General features: G+C 46.7%; 1 protein-coding gene and 1 pseudogene across 1 annotated transcript in view; one reads left to right on the forward strand and one right to left on the reverse strand.

Annotated features, from left to right (window-relative positions):
• Tars3 (threonyl-tRNA synthetase 3) overlaps window positions 1-582 on the reverse strand; it is a 57,221-nt gene extending 56,639 nt beyond the window's left edge. Inside the window, exon 1 of the mRNA XM_059273291.1 lies at window positions 232-582. Within this exon, the coding sequence (XP_059129274.1) occupies window positions 232-501 (270 nt within the window). The 5' untranslated portion in view covers window positions 502-582. The remainder of the gene's footprint in view (window positions 1-231) is intronic.
• Window positions 500-15,645, forward strand: part of LOC131917894 (uncharacterized) — a 103,964-nt pseudogene continuing 88,818 nt past the window's right edge.

Raw genomic sequence — 15,645 nt, forward strand, 5'->3', positions numbered from 1 at the left:
CTCCAGGCTGACCTCAGACTACTCAGTCATTCTCCTGCCTCAGCCTCCAGAGTTCTGGATTGAGGCGTGCCCCTCAGTCGTTTAAACCTAGCGGTTCCCCCAGGCCGTGGGCAGCGGGCAGGGCGCCGGCGGGGACACACCCTGCAGCCCTGCCCGTGCCGGGGTGCAGAGTTGGAGACCGCGGAGCGCGTGCGCCTGGGCCGCCGCGTCCCCCGAAGCCCGCCGGGTTACCTCCTGCGCCGCCGCCCGCCTGGCCCCGGGGTCGCGCTGCTCCGCCAGGCGCAGCCGCAGGCCAGACAGGCGCTGGCGCAGGTCGCGGTTCTCCGCCCGGAGCTGGGCCACCTCGCGCGTCAGGCGCGGGCCCTCGGCTTGGCCCCGCTCGGGCCCGCGCAGCTGCTCGTCCCTCAGGCGCTGCACCTCCGCGCACAGCCAGCGGATGTCCTCCTCCTGTCGCTGCAGGCGCGAGGCCACGGCCTGAGCCGCCAGGGCCTGGGCCGCCATGGCAGCCTCCCCAAGTCACCCGCGCCCGCCGGCCCAGCTAGAGCGACCAGGCGACGGGGCGGAGCTGAAGAGCCTCGGGAGGCGGCGTCTGTGGGGGAGCATCACCACACGGGGCGGGGCGACGGAGGGAGAGGGGCGGGCCCGAGGCTGGGTATCCCTGCAAGGGGCGGAGCGATGTGCGGACAGGAGGCGGAGCCATGTCTGGGCAACGGTGCAGAGGGCGGGGCGATGGCCTATGAGGGGAGGGGCTATAAGGAGTTCAAGGGGCGGGGCCTGAGTCGGGCATCGTAAAGGGGCGGGGATATGGGCGGGGTCAGGGCGGGGCAACATTGCAGAGGCGAAGTGATGAGGCCAAGCTGGAGTATAGGCGTCAATGCTGAGGGCGATGGGATGGTTGGGCAAAACTTCAGGTAGCAAGGAAAATTGGGTAGGGACGTGACCAACGTTGGGTGCACTGTAGAATTGAGAACTACGCTCTGGACCTAGGCACTAGGAGTGGGACCACTCTATGGGCTTCTCTAGCGTTGGGAGGCTTGTCCAGGTGCTACCGGAAGTGTGCTCAGTCTGTTGAAACTGGAGTTGGAGAAATTGAAGCACAGAGGAGGTATGTCGCTTGACCAAATCGTCCAAAGTGTTGACAAAGCCTGATGAAGTTCTCTTATTCCTCTCTTGAATTCTTTCAGTCTCCACAGTGTGCAAACAGATTCTGAAAAGAGGCCATTGAAAAATGGACCTTCATGCCCACCAAGGCTGGGCAAATACAGCAGCCACTTGGCAAGGACGCACGGAGGAGCACTACAAAAACTCCAGCCTGACCAGCACAACATTGCTAACTGTTTGGGTCTAGAACAAATACTGTCTGTAACTGTCCTGACAAGAAGGAAGATTATTTTAAGTAGAAATATTTGTGCTATCAGACTATGGAAACAATAGTCTGCAAAGAATTAAGTCGTCGCCCGCCCCCCACCCCCCACCCCCCGCACCCCAGGCAGCTCATCCCGGAGAAGGAAAAGCCTGAAGCCCTGCTACACTCCCCACAAAGGAGGAATTATTGTAGCTAGAGTTTTCCTGCCTGGCCCACAGTCAGAGCAAATCTCTCTCACCCACCAGTCCTACAGCCGCTCAGCCCCGACCAAGTAAACACAGAGACTTATATTGGTTACAAACTGTATGGCCGTGGCAGGCTTCTTGCTAACTGTTCTTACAGCTTAAATTAATCCATTTCCATAAATCTATACCTTGCCACGTGGCTTGTGGCTTACCGGGATCTTCACATGCGGCTTGTCATGGTGGCGGCTGGCAGTGTCTCCCTCACCCAGCTTCCTGTTCTCTCAATTCTCCTCTCTGTTAGTCCCGCCTATACTTCCTGCCTGGCCACTGGCCAAGCAGTGATTTATTTATTGACCAATCAGCAACACATTTGACATACAGAACATCCCACATCAAATTATCCTAGGGAGAGAGTTCACACAGCCCTCACAATTTACCACCTTGCTGGCAGTCTGGAACTGAGCCAATGATGGGGGCATGTCTTCAGCAGCACTGCTTAATTATGTATACCTTTAGTCCGCTACTTAAACCTAAATCTCATATAAGTACCCCAAAGATGGGCTTGGGTGGGTCCCTGGGCCCCTGCAGTAAGCTCATCTTCCCGCTGTAACCACAGTGAATAAATCCCCTTTCTCTGCTTTCCACTGTTCACTGCCCCCTTAATTAGCATGCTTCAGGAGCATAGCCGAACTTATCTTGTTGAGACGTTCAGCATTCAGGCTTTGCCTCTAACAACTGCAGTGATAATTTCACATGTGACTTTGTATCTCTCATGACCATGAGCAAGAAGCTTCCCGTGGTAAGAGCACAAGCTGACTTCTACTGGTCGTAAGTCCTAGAATATGCCAAGACTTGCTATTTGTAAGTAGTCACTCCTTACATCTTCATCATAAGAGATGCTGTCATTTATATCCACGTATAATGGAGAAATTAAGGCACGGAGAATGTCTGTCACCTGACCAAGGTCACAGAGCTACTGTGTACAGGGCTACTGTGCACAGAGCTGGCTTCCAACCCAGACGTCTGGTACCAAGGTCTAAGCAGCTACTCTGGTGTCTTTCACAATTGGTAAAATTTAGTCAAACATGTCTTGTGGTGTGATATGGGTAACAGACACCACAAAAGTTCTGAAATGAGGTTTCTCTTGGGCTGGGGTGGTTCAGAGGGTGAGAAATGGCTCTGGAAAATGACAGTTGGGTGATGTCAGAAAGGTGGACAGGCAGGCGGACAAATGTTACTCTAGAGAACTGAGTGGAAGGAGCTGAGGAATTAAGTTCATTGGAGTCACAGACCACTCCTAGCAAGAGACCCCCTTGTCTGCCACGTGGAGATTGAAAACCACCCAGTAAGCAGCTGTGGGAAGAAGAAATGCAGTCGGTTGTGGTACACACCTGTACAGCAGCACTCCAGGAGGTAGAAGCAGGGACAGCAGTGGCTCAGAGCCGGGTTGGGCTACATAGCAAGATCCTGCCAAGATTTAGGGAAAAAAAAAAAAAAAGGAAGGAAGGAAGGAAAGATGGAGGAAAGGGAAAGAAAGCGGGAAGAAGGGGAAAGGAGGAAACAGGAGAGGTTGGCTCAGTTGGTGAAGTGTTTGTCTTGCCAGCCTGGGGACCAGAATTTGACCCCCAACACCATGAGGTGGTGTGTGCCTGTAATCCTAACACAACACTGGTGGCCAGAGGCAGGTGTGTAGTGGGTAGCCATTCCAGCTTTGATCTGGAAGTTCCAACACCCACTGAGGCTTCTTCGGTAACTGTCATGCCTACAAAGGCAGGGCCAAGAGAGGACCCTGAAGACCCGAGATCTGGATGCGCCGGCTCTCTTGGTTCCTGGACCCTGGACGCTGGAGGTAGACCGAGCAGAGTTCTCCAGAGAACACCTCTGGACTGTGCCATGCCTTTCCCAGACTCTGTAAACTATCCATTCACTTGTAAGTTACCCCACAAAATAAACCTCCCTTTTAACTATGTGGAGTGGCCTTAATAATTTCACCAATACAGATGTACCCCCAGGGCTTGCTGGCCAGCCAGCTTATCCTAAATGGAAAGTCTAAGTGTTAGTGAAAGGTTTTGTTTAAAAGACAAAAGACAGTGGACTCCTGAGGAATGACACCCAAGGCACGTGCGTGTGTGTGTATACACACACACACACACACACACACACACACACACACACACACACGGCAGGGCAGGAAGAGGGAGGAGAGGTACAGAATTTAAAATGAGGATAATGAAATACTAGGAATGTAAGGAGTGCATGCATCTGAGAATATATAATAACTAACATCTATTTTGATGAAAACGAAAGATCAGAAGTTATCAATTAAAAACGCTAGAAAATGGCCAGCAAGACAAAACAATGATCATATCAAAGAAAACTATATAGAGTTGTTCCCCAAATTTATGGGTAACTGGTTCATGGGGAAGAGCCCTTCCGCAAAGATATCCCATAGATGTTTAAGTCTTTTACATAAAATGTCCAAATATTTGCATTTAACTTATGCACACAATCTTGTGTTCCTTACATCATCTGTAGTGACATACAGCATCTAATAAGATGTAGCTGCAGTGTAAATTGTAGTGTTGTGTAGGAAGGAGTGAGAAGAGAAGCGTGTCCATGGTGTACAGCTTCCATTCTTTCCAAATACTTTCAGCCTGGGGTCTGGTGAGCTACAGAAGCAGAATGAACAGAAATGGAGGACCTATTATTGTACACATGGCTCTTCCAACCCAGCCATCTCACTGAAGATACATTTCTAAGAACACAAAAAAGCATTTGTACAAAAACTCAACTCAGGGTTATTTGTGATTGTAAAATTCCACAAGGAGATTGGCATCATCAGTTTTAATACACAGACCCAATGGAATACTGGGTAGCTGTTTAAAATGCATTAGGGAGATCTCTGTAAATCGATACGGAGTCATTTCCTGGAGGTACTGTGACATGAAAAAAGCTAAGTTCAAAAGAGATTATGTGACATGTTACAAGTCATGCAAGAAAGAAGAGAAAACAGAGCATGTCTGTATCTGCTTACCAGTACAGAGAGAAAGTGAGCGGTAACTGGCAAGCAGTGAAGTCAGCTATCTACAAAGGACCAGGCGAGGAGAAATGGGAGAGAGCGACAACAGAGAACCATACTTCTCTGGCTGCATCCTTTGTAGTCTTGACTTTTCAAGGGCTTGAAATAGTCTATGTATTTAAAACTGAAAAAGCACAGGACACATTGAGAAAAAAATTGAAGCAAACAAATTCAAATTACCGTCATCCAAACTGAAGACAGTAGAGAGGAAGAAGGAATGAGTGACTCTAAACAGTCTTGGCCGAGGAAGGTGGAAGAACTGTGAAGAAGTGCTGACATCATTTTAGGACAAATGCGCTCACATGAACAAGACTGAGTGTACTGACTCGGGAATCTGGCATTCTCACTGTAGAAGATAGATGTTATGGAAGGAGAGGAGTGAAGAAGTAGATACCCCGTGGCAGTTAGGACAGCTGGTGTCAAGACCTTGACCTCTCACACCTCTCCACAGTAGAGGAGCCAGAGCTCCTGGGAGGGAGGGTTATGGGGAGATTGGGGCATGCAGAAGCGAGATAAGACTGGAGGAGCCTGTCTTGATGGAGATTAAGGGAGGGCTCCGCACTATATGACATCAATTTGTCCCAAGAAGATGGGAACCAGCTCACAAGGCTTTGACTAACCAAACTGGGGCCATTTGAACATAAATATAAGTAAGTATCATAACGAATTATAAGCCACTGAAAAAGTTATTTATATATTCATACAAATAATTCTTTGAAACCAAAAGAGAAGCAGAGCTTAGTTTGTAGACCAATGTCAAAGACTAAATGGAAAATCAGCAAGCAAAACAACCTCATAAAATAAAAATAAGCATTTTAATTCAAAATACTAATATCATAAAAGACTAAGCCCATAGAAAAGTTCCAAATTAAAGAGAACTGTTGTCATGACAATCAGATGTAATATCTAATCACACACTGAGTCCTGGGTGGGATAAAAACTGGGGGTGGTACCATCCCTTGCCAGATGGCCCCAAGCAGTATAAAAGGTAAGCTGAGCAAGCCAAGAGGAGCAAGCCAATAAGCAGCATTACTTCATGGCTTCCGCTTCATTCGCTGCCTCCAGGTTCCTGTGTTGAGTTCCTGACTTCCCCTCATGATGGACTATAAGATGAAGTTAACACTTTCCTCCCTAAGTTGCTTTTGGTCAGAGCATTCTATTCCAGCAATATAGATCAGCTAAGACAGCTAGATAAGACTCTGTCTGTAGTCTTTGTAAAACAAAACAAAACAAAACAAAACAGGCTGAGGAATCACATCTAGTCACCATGTAACTTATGTCCAAATGGCTCAAGAAAGGAAATTGTAGGAGAGTGAACAGATGGCGCAGGGAAGGTAAAATAGTAGCTAGCATCAAATCTAGGCTTCTTGTCTTTAGTTAGGGTTTCTATTGCTGCGATGAAACACCATGACCAAAAGCAAGTTGGAGAGGAAAGGGTTTATTTGTCTTACACTTGATTATCACTGCTCATCATTGAAGGAAGTCAGCACAGGAACTCAAACAGGGCAGGAACCTGGAGGCAGGAGCTGATGCAGAAGCCATGGAGGGATGCTACTTACTGGCTTGCTCATCATGGCTTGCTCACCCTGCTTTCTTATAGAACCCAGGACCACCCGCCCAGGAGTGGCCCCACCTGCAATGGGCTGGGCCCTCCCCCGTCAATCACTAATTAAGAAAATGCCCTACAGGCTTGCCTACAGCCAAATCTTGTGGAGGCATTCTCCCAATTAAGGTTTCCTCCTCTCAAATGACTTTAGTTTGCCTCAAGTTGACATGAAATTAGACAACACACTTCTTAAAACGTCTGTCAGATTATGTTACTCCTGTGGGTAAAGGCTTTAAGAGCTTTCTACTGTAAATGAAGCCTGTTAATTCCTTTTGGTGTTGCTGTGATTAAACAGACTGAGAAAAAGCACCTTAAGTGTGGAAGGATTCATTTTGGCTCGAAATAAACAGTTCAAAGTTCACAGGTACAGCCCATCACGGTGGGGAAGGCCAGAAATTAAGGCAGATGGTCACATGGCGTCCACAGTCAAGAAACAGAGTGATGAATACCTATGCTTAGCTCACCCTCTCCCTTCTTATAGTCTAGGATCTTAGGACAAAAAATGGTGCCACCCACAGGGCACCAACAGTTTTTTCCAACATCAATGAATTGAATCAAAATAATCCCTAGAGATCTCATGTGATTCTATATCTCAGCAGGTTATCAGTTGAGATACCATCGTCACATATAGCTTCCTATCAGAACTTACTTTGCCAGCAAGACCAAGTCCCCAATGCTCTCTAACATCGGCCTATGTCTGACCCCAACCCACACCATGAACCCCTGTGCTAATTCATCAGGCTCTCAGATCCTCAACTCTGCTCTTTCTAGGCGCTCATGAATATTTTCTGTCCTCACCCAGTATCTGACTTCTTCTCAACTTCGCTCAAATCAGTGTGTGTGTGTGTGTGTGTGTGTGTGTGTGTGTGTGTGTGTGTATGGTATGTGGTGTGTGTGTTGTGTGTGTGTGTTGTGTGTGTGCGCATGTGTGTATATTTGTGTGTACATTGTATGTGGAAGTCGGAGGACATCAGTGATCAGTTCTCTCCTTCTACCATTTAGGTCCCAGGTTGAACTCAGGTCACCAGGCCTGGCAGCAAACACTCTTATGCACAGAGCCATCTCTCCAGCCCAGTATCTAATTTATTTCAATCCTGGAGGCGTTAGCTTAGACGCCCCCTCCCCACTCTATTTGAGGTAGCTCTGCCCATATTCTTTCCAGCTGTGTGGTATCACTAGGCCATGCATTTGCCTGCTTGATTTTTACCTGACCCTACGTTTACTTCCTCCGTGCAGTTGGGAGGTAGACTGTATTATTCATCATTATTCTCTATTATGCATCCAACACAGATAAACAGGGTTGCTCTGTAAAACCTCTGAGTCAAATTGGCCTGCAACAGAAGATGTGTTGCCAGGGTCTGGGGGTGGGGTGTGAACGGAGAACAGAGGTATCTAGGACAGTGAAGCAGTTCTCCATGGCAGTACAATGGTGGGCAGTGTTGTTCATTCTTCCAAACACATGGACCGCACAATACAGCTCGAACCTGACTGTGCCAGGGCCCTGGACAGTGACGTCACCAGAACAATGCAGGCTGCTGGGAGATGCTGCCAGCACGTGAGGCCACTTGTGGGCAGGGATGTGGACAGAAAGTGAGGCCACATGTGGAGAGGGATGTGGAAAGTCCATAATTTTTTCTTAACTTTGCTGGGAACACAAGAGAGCTGCAAATCACTGACTAAAAAATAAATAAATAAAAATAACTAAAAACCAACAACAAAGCTAAGAGACCAGAGGCCACAAAATACCACCAGATGGCGCCATTTCTCTCAGAAGTTTCAATGAGGACCCCAAATAGAGAAATTGTTGGTGCTGAGAACGTAACTGAGATTGTGGCTTCCTCTGCCTTGGCTCTGAAGCTCACAGGCCTTCACCATATTGCCACAGCCCAGTCCCTCTGTGTACTTTCAATGGGGTTTCATTAAGTGTAGATTATTACTCAGATAAGGTGAAGCCAACAGATCAGCAGACAACCTTATTGGGAAGACAGCTCATTACAGCTCTCTAGAGAAGACACATCCCAGCTGGAGGCCAGGAGGCAGGAGGATGAAGATGCAGCCGGAGCCTTTATTGTGGTTTCTATGGCAACAACGGAGGCAGGGCATTTGGTTTAGGACTAGCAGGTTTGAATAATTTTAGGGCTCTGGGGCAAGTATAGGGGCTGTTTCTTGTGTCTGGTACCTGTTCCTAGGGTGATGAGGGCAGGGGACAGTGGCCCCACGTCTAAGAGCCTGGTAAATATGTGATTAGGGGTGGCCTCTGCATTGGTTGGTTTGCTCATGAAAAGCAAACTTTCCTGAAAGTTCTTTTGCTCTCTCCAGGAGTTGACTAATCTAGGAGGGGCATCTCTCCGGGGTCAGCAAGGCAAAATATCATACCACGAGAACCCAAGGTTCTCAAGTGTGGGGTTGAAGCAATAGCCAAGCATTTTCCTGTGAACCCCCAGATCACCCGAGGGAGTTCGGATTGACTGCCGAGCAAATCCTCCACACACATGCCATAGAGAAAGATCTAGTTTCTTCTATAACCCAAAACCCGCAAGAATGTTATCATAGCAGTAGACTTTGTCCACCAGTTCCCTGACACAGAAAAAGCCTGCAACACTGGAGCTTCAAATCACTCCTCATGACAGGCTCGTGGTCCCGTGAGGGCTGAGAGCAGAGGAAGGGTCCTGTGGCCCTGACTCACTTGTCTGCAGAAGCCCAAGGACCAGGACAAGAGTCTGCCTGCACGAAGCAGCCAACCAGGGTGCTGCCCCGAGGTGACCCCGGGGACAGGGAGTTTCCAGGTGGGTGTAAGCGTGAAGGCGAGCTGGGCACAGCTGTATTATAGCCGCACAATCTTGAGTGACGCGCTGTTTGTGGCAGCAGGAAGCCCCAAGCCAGTGATAATCCCTTCTTCTAATCCGGTCTCATTAAACCGGCACGAGGCTTAGAGCAGGGGAGTGGGGTCCTCTGTGGGACCGCGAAGTTTTTAAATGTCTTTAAAAACAAAAGGACTATGATCTTAAGAAACAGCACGCAGGGGACAGTGTCACAAAGCGGGAAGGCTGTTCAATGACAGCTGACTTCTCCTCCTTACCTCTCCTCCTACGGCTTTACGGCAAGGCGGCTTCAAGCCCCCAAATGTGTGCTGGGAAGTGTACCCACCACATATAGGTAGCAGTGTGCCAACTGATATCGCTACCAATATATGACTTAAGTTCAGTTTGTGGGCATGGCAGATGCATTATGTCGAAAGGAGTCATTTGTGGAGTGAAGTGCTAGGAAAAATGATTATTTAGAGGTGAAAGGGAAAAAACGTGAATTCGATGGACTTTATCTAGGCTATCTCCTGTTCATCTTTTGAAGTTGGCTGCTATAAGGGGTTGAAGATTAATGTATGTAGCACAATCCTCTTGAGCCAAGACTGTCTTCACTGAATTCTCCCTGGGGTTAATCTGATGCCCCCCCCCCCCTTCTCCCTGCAGATCTATATCAACACCAGACAGTGGGACGCCTTTGTTTCCAGGTGTCTGAGTGTGTGGGTCCCATCTGCGAGGCCTCGGAGCAGCAGCCACCAGGAGGGAGACGTGTCCCCAGGTCTACACGACCCAGCATGTTGGAGAGAGGAGCCAACTCTTGGTTTTACTCCTGCGAAACCAGGGCACAGAGGGAGAAGGAGAGGAGGAACCAGTGGCTCTCAGAAATACTGATGAGGTACAGAGAGCAGATGCTGAAGGACTTGCACCTGGGCCGGGTGCTCCCCTACCTGGTGTATGATGGCGTGTTCTCCCTGAGAGAATACAGAGAGATCCTCTCTCGGGACTGCTACCCAGAAAGAGTGGACTATTTTCTCCTGAGGCTTTTCTCCAAAGGTCCGGGTGCTTTCTGTGCCTTCTGCTCTCACCTGGAGGAGTTCAGCCCTTACCTGCTCACCTTGCTTTTCCTTTATTACCAAGGTAAGGACACGTTTGCTCTAGAGATAGTAAATGTAACAATTATGATCAGATCCAGACATCTGCAATAACCCAGCTCACACTGAGGAATGAGTCTCAAAGCAGCACTAATTTAGAGCTTACTAAAAATGTCCAGATTTCTAAAAAAAAAAAAAAAAATTTCACAATGTAGAAACGGATGCTATGATACAAAAGAAAATCGTGCACAGCTTCTGACACGGTCTGAGGGGGTGTCTAAACATCTAAAATATCTTTCTTGTTTCAGTGGTGATTTCAAGTGCAAGTCATAAAGTGCTAATGGGTTAAGAAACGGGGCTGAAATTTTATTCACAAAAGACACAAATATTATGATGCTTCTTCAAAATTATCAAAGTTATCATAGGACTCCACAGTTCCACTCCTGGGCATCCACCCAGAAGAAATGAACGTGTGTCCACACAAAGACCTGCGTAACAATATCCACAGGAGCATTGCTCATGGTAGCCCCAAAGCAGAAATATCCCAAATGTTCACTAACTAAGGAGTGAACAAAGTGTGGTATGTCTATACAATTGAATATCATCCTGACATGAAAAGGACTGGAGATTTTGTGCATGCTACAACACAGATGAACTTCAAAAACGTTACGGAAAAGAAAGAAGCAACTCAAAATGCCATGAAATCACATTCATAGAATTACATTCATATAATGTCCAGAGAATAACTAGAGCTGTAGCTCTGTGGTAGAGCACTTGCCTAGCATGTATCAGGCCCCGGTTCAGTCTCCAGCACTGAAGAATAAAAAGTCTCAAATAGGTAAACCCATAGAGACAAAAAGCGGATTACTGGTCACTAGAGCTGGAAGTAGGGGTGCAGGAATAGGGAATGAATGCTTGTGGCAATGGGGGAGGGGTGATAGAAATGCTCTGGAGTTAGTCCTGATGGCCGCACACCCCTGTAAAAACACTGAAAAGCAAGGGGAAATATTATGGCGTGTGAGTTACATGTGCAGGGAGCTGCTTTTTAAAAATAATCATGCAAATATTCGCTGTTTCTCTTCTCTCTGTCTTCCCAAGAGAGCCCTGTAGTTGAGTCTCCCCAATTCTCAACTTCTTCCTTCTACAATGAGAGGATTGTACACTGCTGAGATGTGCTTGGGATGCCTAACGCGAGAATAAAAATGGGGAGGAGGATGGACTGAAGGAGGAAAACTAGGCCAAGCCTGGTTTAGGAAAGTGACAGTGACATGCGTCTAGGGCAGCTGCAGGACCAGTGGGGACAGAGGCCAATGGAGAGGATTGCTGTTTGTGAGGCTGAGGCTTGCATGGGCATGCAACAGGAGGTCTGAACATTCGGGAGTGGTGTTGGTTGCTGAGTTCCATTTGTTTATGACACTTCTCCACGACCGAGTCCTAAGGGCCCAGCTTTCTGGGGGTGTCTTTTAAGATTTATCCTTGTAGGCAAAGAAGTGTCCTTAGCTTTTAGGATCATCATTGTGGATTTCAGGTTTATGGTAGGTCGCCCATCCTACAGCCTTGTAGCTCTCAATAAACTAGTCAATATACAGTCAGTAGATAACTCAAGTCTAAATCAAAATCTTCTTACATTAGGCTATAACATAATCTAAATTTCTGTGTCATAGTCATGTGTGGATTTGATCATTTATCCATTGTTCTGTCTGACTTCATAGTGTCTACTGTGTATTAATACATTATAATTACTGAAACCAATTTACAGTGTCAAATACTTGATTGTTATTAAATATTTGTAATACTTTTGAAAACCGATAAATATTTTTACAGTGTAATTTAACATAAGCTAGATATCTTATTGCAGTAACTATTTAATATTTTAGGTGAAGGACAAACATAGAGTGAGTTTGGGTTCATTTGCTTACATTTTTTTAATCCAAAGAAATAGCCGTGGCTGAGAAGGAAGAGGAGCCAGGAAAACAGATCAGTTGAGATGTTTACTGTATCTTTAATGTATTATTCTTTAAGACAATTCTAAAGCATATGTGTTGAAATGTGGCAGTGCACACCTTTAACCCCAGCACTTGGGAGGTAGAAGCAGATGAATCTTTGAGTTTGAGACCAGCCTGGTCTATAGAGAGATTCCAGGATGGCCAGGACTGCACAGAGAAACCGTCTTGAAAAAAAAAAAAAAAAAAAAGTGGAGAGTTAGAAACATGGGTCCCCATCACATTATTTTCTGTATTTTCCTGCACATTTTAAAATGTTACTAAGCAAAAGTAAAAATCAATAAATAAATGAAATAAAGAAGTTTATTTATTTACTATTTAATTAGTTCATTTGAGAGTGGCAAGATGGCTCAGGGAATAAAAGAAGTGCTTCCTGTACAAGCCTGGCGACTGAGTTCAAGTCTCACTAGCCAAGTAAAGGTGGAAGGAGAGAGCCAACTCCACAAAGTTGTCCCTGGCCTCACATGCCATGGCATGTTCCCCTATCATACACTAGAGACAATAATAAATAAACGCACACGTAAATACCGTTTTATTTGAAAATGAAATAATCTGATTATAATTACACTAATTGTACACCTGGTAGTATCTTATGGAAATACAAATGCACCATAACGAACACCATAAAGACCAAGGGATATGAATAACATCTGTAGCTGGTGTTGTGCCAGCGTCAATTTCCTGATTTTAATCAGTATAAGGTTATAAAAAAATGTTATTATTCAGAAAAATTGAGAAAAGCCTACCTGGGAATTCTCCATGCTATTTTTGAAATTTCTATGGAACTCCAAAATGACTTAAAAACAACAAAGTTACAAAGGAAAGATAATAGCAATGACACAATCAATTGGAACCGGAGAGTGACTTTTGTTTTTATTTTGTGAAACAGGGTTTTGTTATAGAACCCAGGCTATCCTCAAGCTCGTGATCCCTGCCTCAGCCTCCCCGGTGCTGGATTAGAGGCTTGTGTCAGCATGGTCAGCATTGGAGATCTAGTTTCTAACATTAGTTCTGAAAACTAAAATTAAAAAACAATGTGCATGCTCTCTTAGCACTTGACTGTCAGAATTTGAGTTTTAGCCTGGTTGTGTAAGGGACATTACTTGGTGCTAATTCTGGACTGTTAAGCACATTGTCTGCAAAGGCTCACGTCCCCCCAGAGTTGGGTGGCACATCTTGCTCTCAAAGGCTTGCCCTTGGTGGCCCAGAATGGGGCTACTTTATGGTGAGCTGTAGTGACATCCACCTTCTTTCTTTCACTGCGTGTGAGTAGCCTCAGTCCATGTTAACACCAGAGAGACTTTGCAGTTCTTACAATACAGAAGGGGCTAGCTGCTGTCACTCACGTTCAGGTGAGACTGAATGAGCAGCTCTTAGGCAGAGCTCCCTCTCTGAGGGAGGCAGAATAGTCTGTCTAGGAGGAAAGAGGAGTGGGGCTGGAGAGAGAATTCAGGTGTGAACACACGAGGGAACAGCCAGGAGGGCACCACACCCCCCTCCATCTCTCCTATAGCTCATCTCCAGGGTAGGCCTCTCCTCCCATGGGTTTTAGTATAGCTCACAAGTCATATGTCTGCAATGGGCAAGCCTGGAGTCGGGCTCATATGTGTATATTAGTTACTTATCTGTTGCTGTGCTAAAACACTATGATGTAGGTAACGTACAGACGTGATGGTTTATTTGACTTATGGTTCCAGAGGTTAAGAGTCCATCGTGGCAGGAAAGCGTAGCAGCACACTGCAGGTGTACAGCAGGAACTGGATGCTGAGCGCTCATATTTTGAACTGTAAGCATGAAGCAGAGAAAACAGACTGAAGGTAGGGTGAGGAGAAGCACTCTCAAAACCCAGCCCTCCTGACATGCCTCCTCCAGCAAGCCACACCCTCTAAACCTTCCTAAACAGCACCACTAACTAGGAACCAAGTATTCACATACCTGAGACTAAGGGGGACATTTTCTTCTTCAAACCATCACAGGAGGAGAGAAGCTGCCTTCCAAGAGCTAAAGAAAGGGAAGACAAGACAGAAGATGGTGTGAGTGGGCTGGGGGCAGGTCAGGTAGGGGGTGGGTGAACAGGTTGGTGAAATGACATCAAATGTCCAAGAGGGATGACAAAACATTGTAACTGATGGATCATCAACTCTTTGCTGGGTACCATGGCCTCTCAGGCTAGCATGAGGGAAGTCAATGCCCCAAGCTTAGGTAGAAAACATGGTCATTTTCTGAAGAGGTAGAAAATTAGTTCCAGCTGGGTGTGGTGGCTCACGCCTTTAATCCAAGCACTTGAGAGGTATAGGTAGTGGATCTCTGTAAGTTCAAGGCCAGGCTGGTGTACATAGAGAGTTCTAGGCTGCATTGTGAAGCTCTGTCTCCAAAAACAAAACAAAACCAAAAAAAAAAAAAAAGAAAGAAAGAAAGAAAAAGGAAAAAGAAGAAAGAAATGAATGCCACTGGTGAATTTCATGGGGATCCTCCCTGTGACACTGGCTCCCAGGCCAGGCCAAGAAGGGAAAGGCGTGAGTGTCACTGGTCAGGGACCGAAGAGGCCATGCTTGGAAGGGATTCTGAGGCCACTGTGGTTTCCTTCTCGCTGTGTCCCCATTTTTAAATATTTCAAGGAAAATTAATATTTATTAAATATACATTTTACTTACTGTGTGTATAGGGAACAGGGGACAATTTACAGTTACGAAGTCAGAGCTGTCCTTCTGCCCCCTGGGTCCAGGGATCAAACTCGGGTTTGATGGCAGGTGCCCTTAGCCACTGAGCCTACCACTAGCCCCCAAATGGGTATTTTCCACCCAAACCTCTATATCTAGAAAAAAATGCCAGTATGTTCTCTTGGAGAGGTGGGAGAGGGAGACAGAGAAACTGACTATTCCTAGTCAAGAGAGGCAAGTATTGATTTTCAACAGTTAATGATTGTGTTAGCTAGGGCCTCATGTAGCCCAGGCTGACCTTGAACTCGCTAACTGGAAGATGGTCTCAAACTTCTGATCCTTCTGTCTCCACCACTCAAGAGCTGTGACGACAGCATGGGCCCTGACACCTGGATCATCTTAAAATGAACTAACAGAATCTTTCTTCAGAAAAATGTGAACTGGGTCCCGTTTGTCCTTTGATGTACAATTTGAGACGGCCAAACCTAGCGTCATATGTTGTTTCAACCTTAGAGAAGAAAAGAGGGGTAGCAGCCGTGAATGGGCTCACACCAGTGTCTGTCAGACATGTGACAATCACCTGTGTTGTAACGCAGAGCAGACCCAGAGGATCCTACAAGACGTGCTTGTGGCAGAGGAGGCGGCGAGGGCAGGAGCTCAGCGGGACCCCAGCAATGTCTCGGTCGCCGAGGAGCAAAGGGCTCGGTTATTTCACAAGTATGTTAACGTTCTCAGAGTGTTTGCAACCTTTAAAACATCCCGCCTTTCCACTTTTCATCTCCCCTCCTCCCCCACCTCCTCCTCCCCATCTTCCCCCCTTCCCCCTCCTCTCAGGATCCTCATTCCCCTGTGCT

Source organism: Peromyscus eremicus, chromosome 1 (assembly GCF_949786415.1).
Source record: "Peromyscus eremicus chromosome 1, PerEre_H2_v1, whole genome shotgun sequence".
NCBI classification, from domain to species: Eukaryota; Metazoa; Chordata; class Mammalia; order Rodentia; family Cricetidae; genus Peromyscus; species Peromyscus eremicus.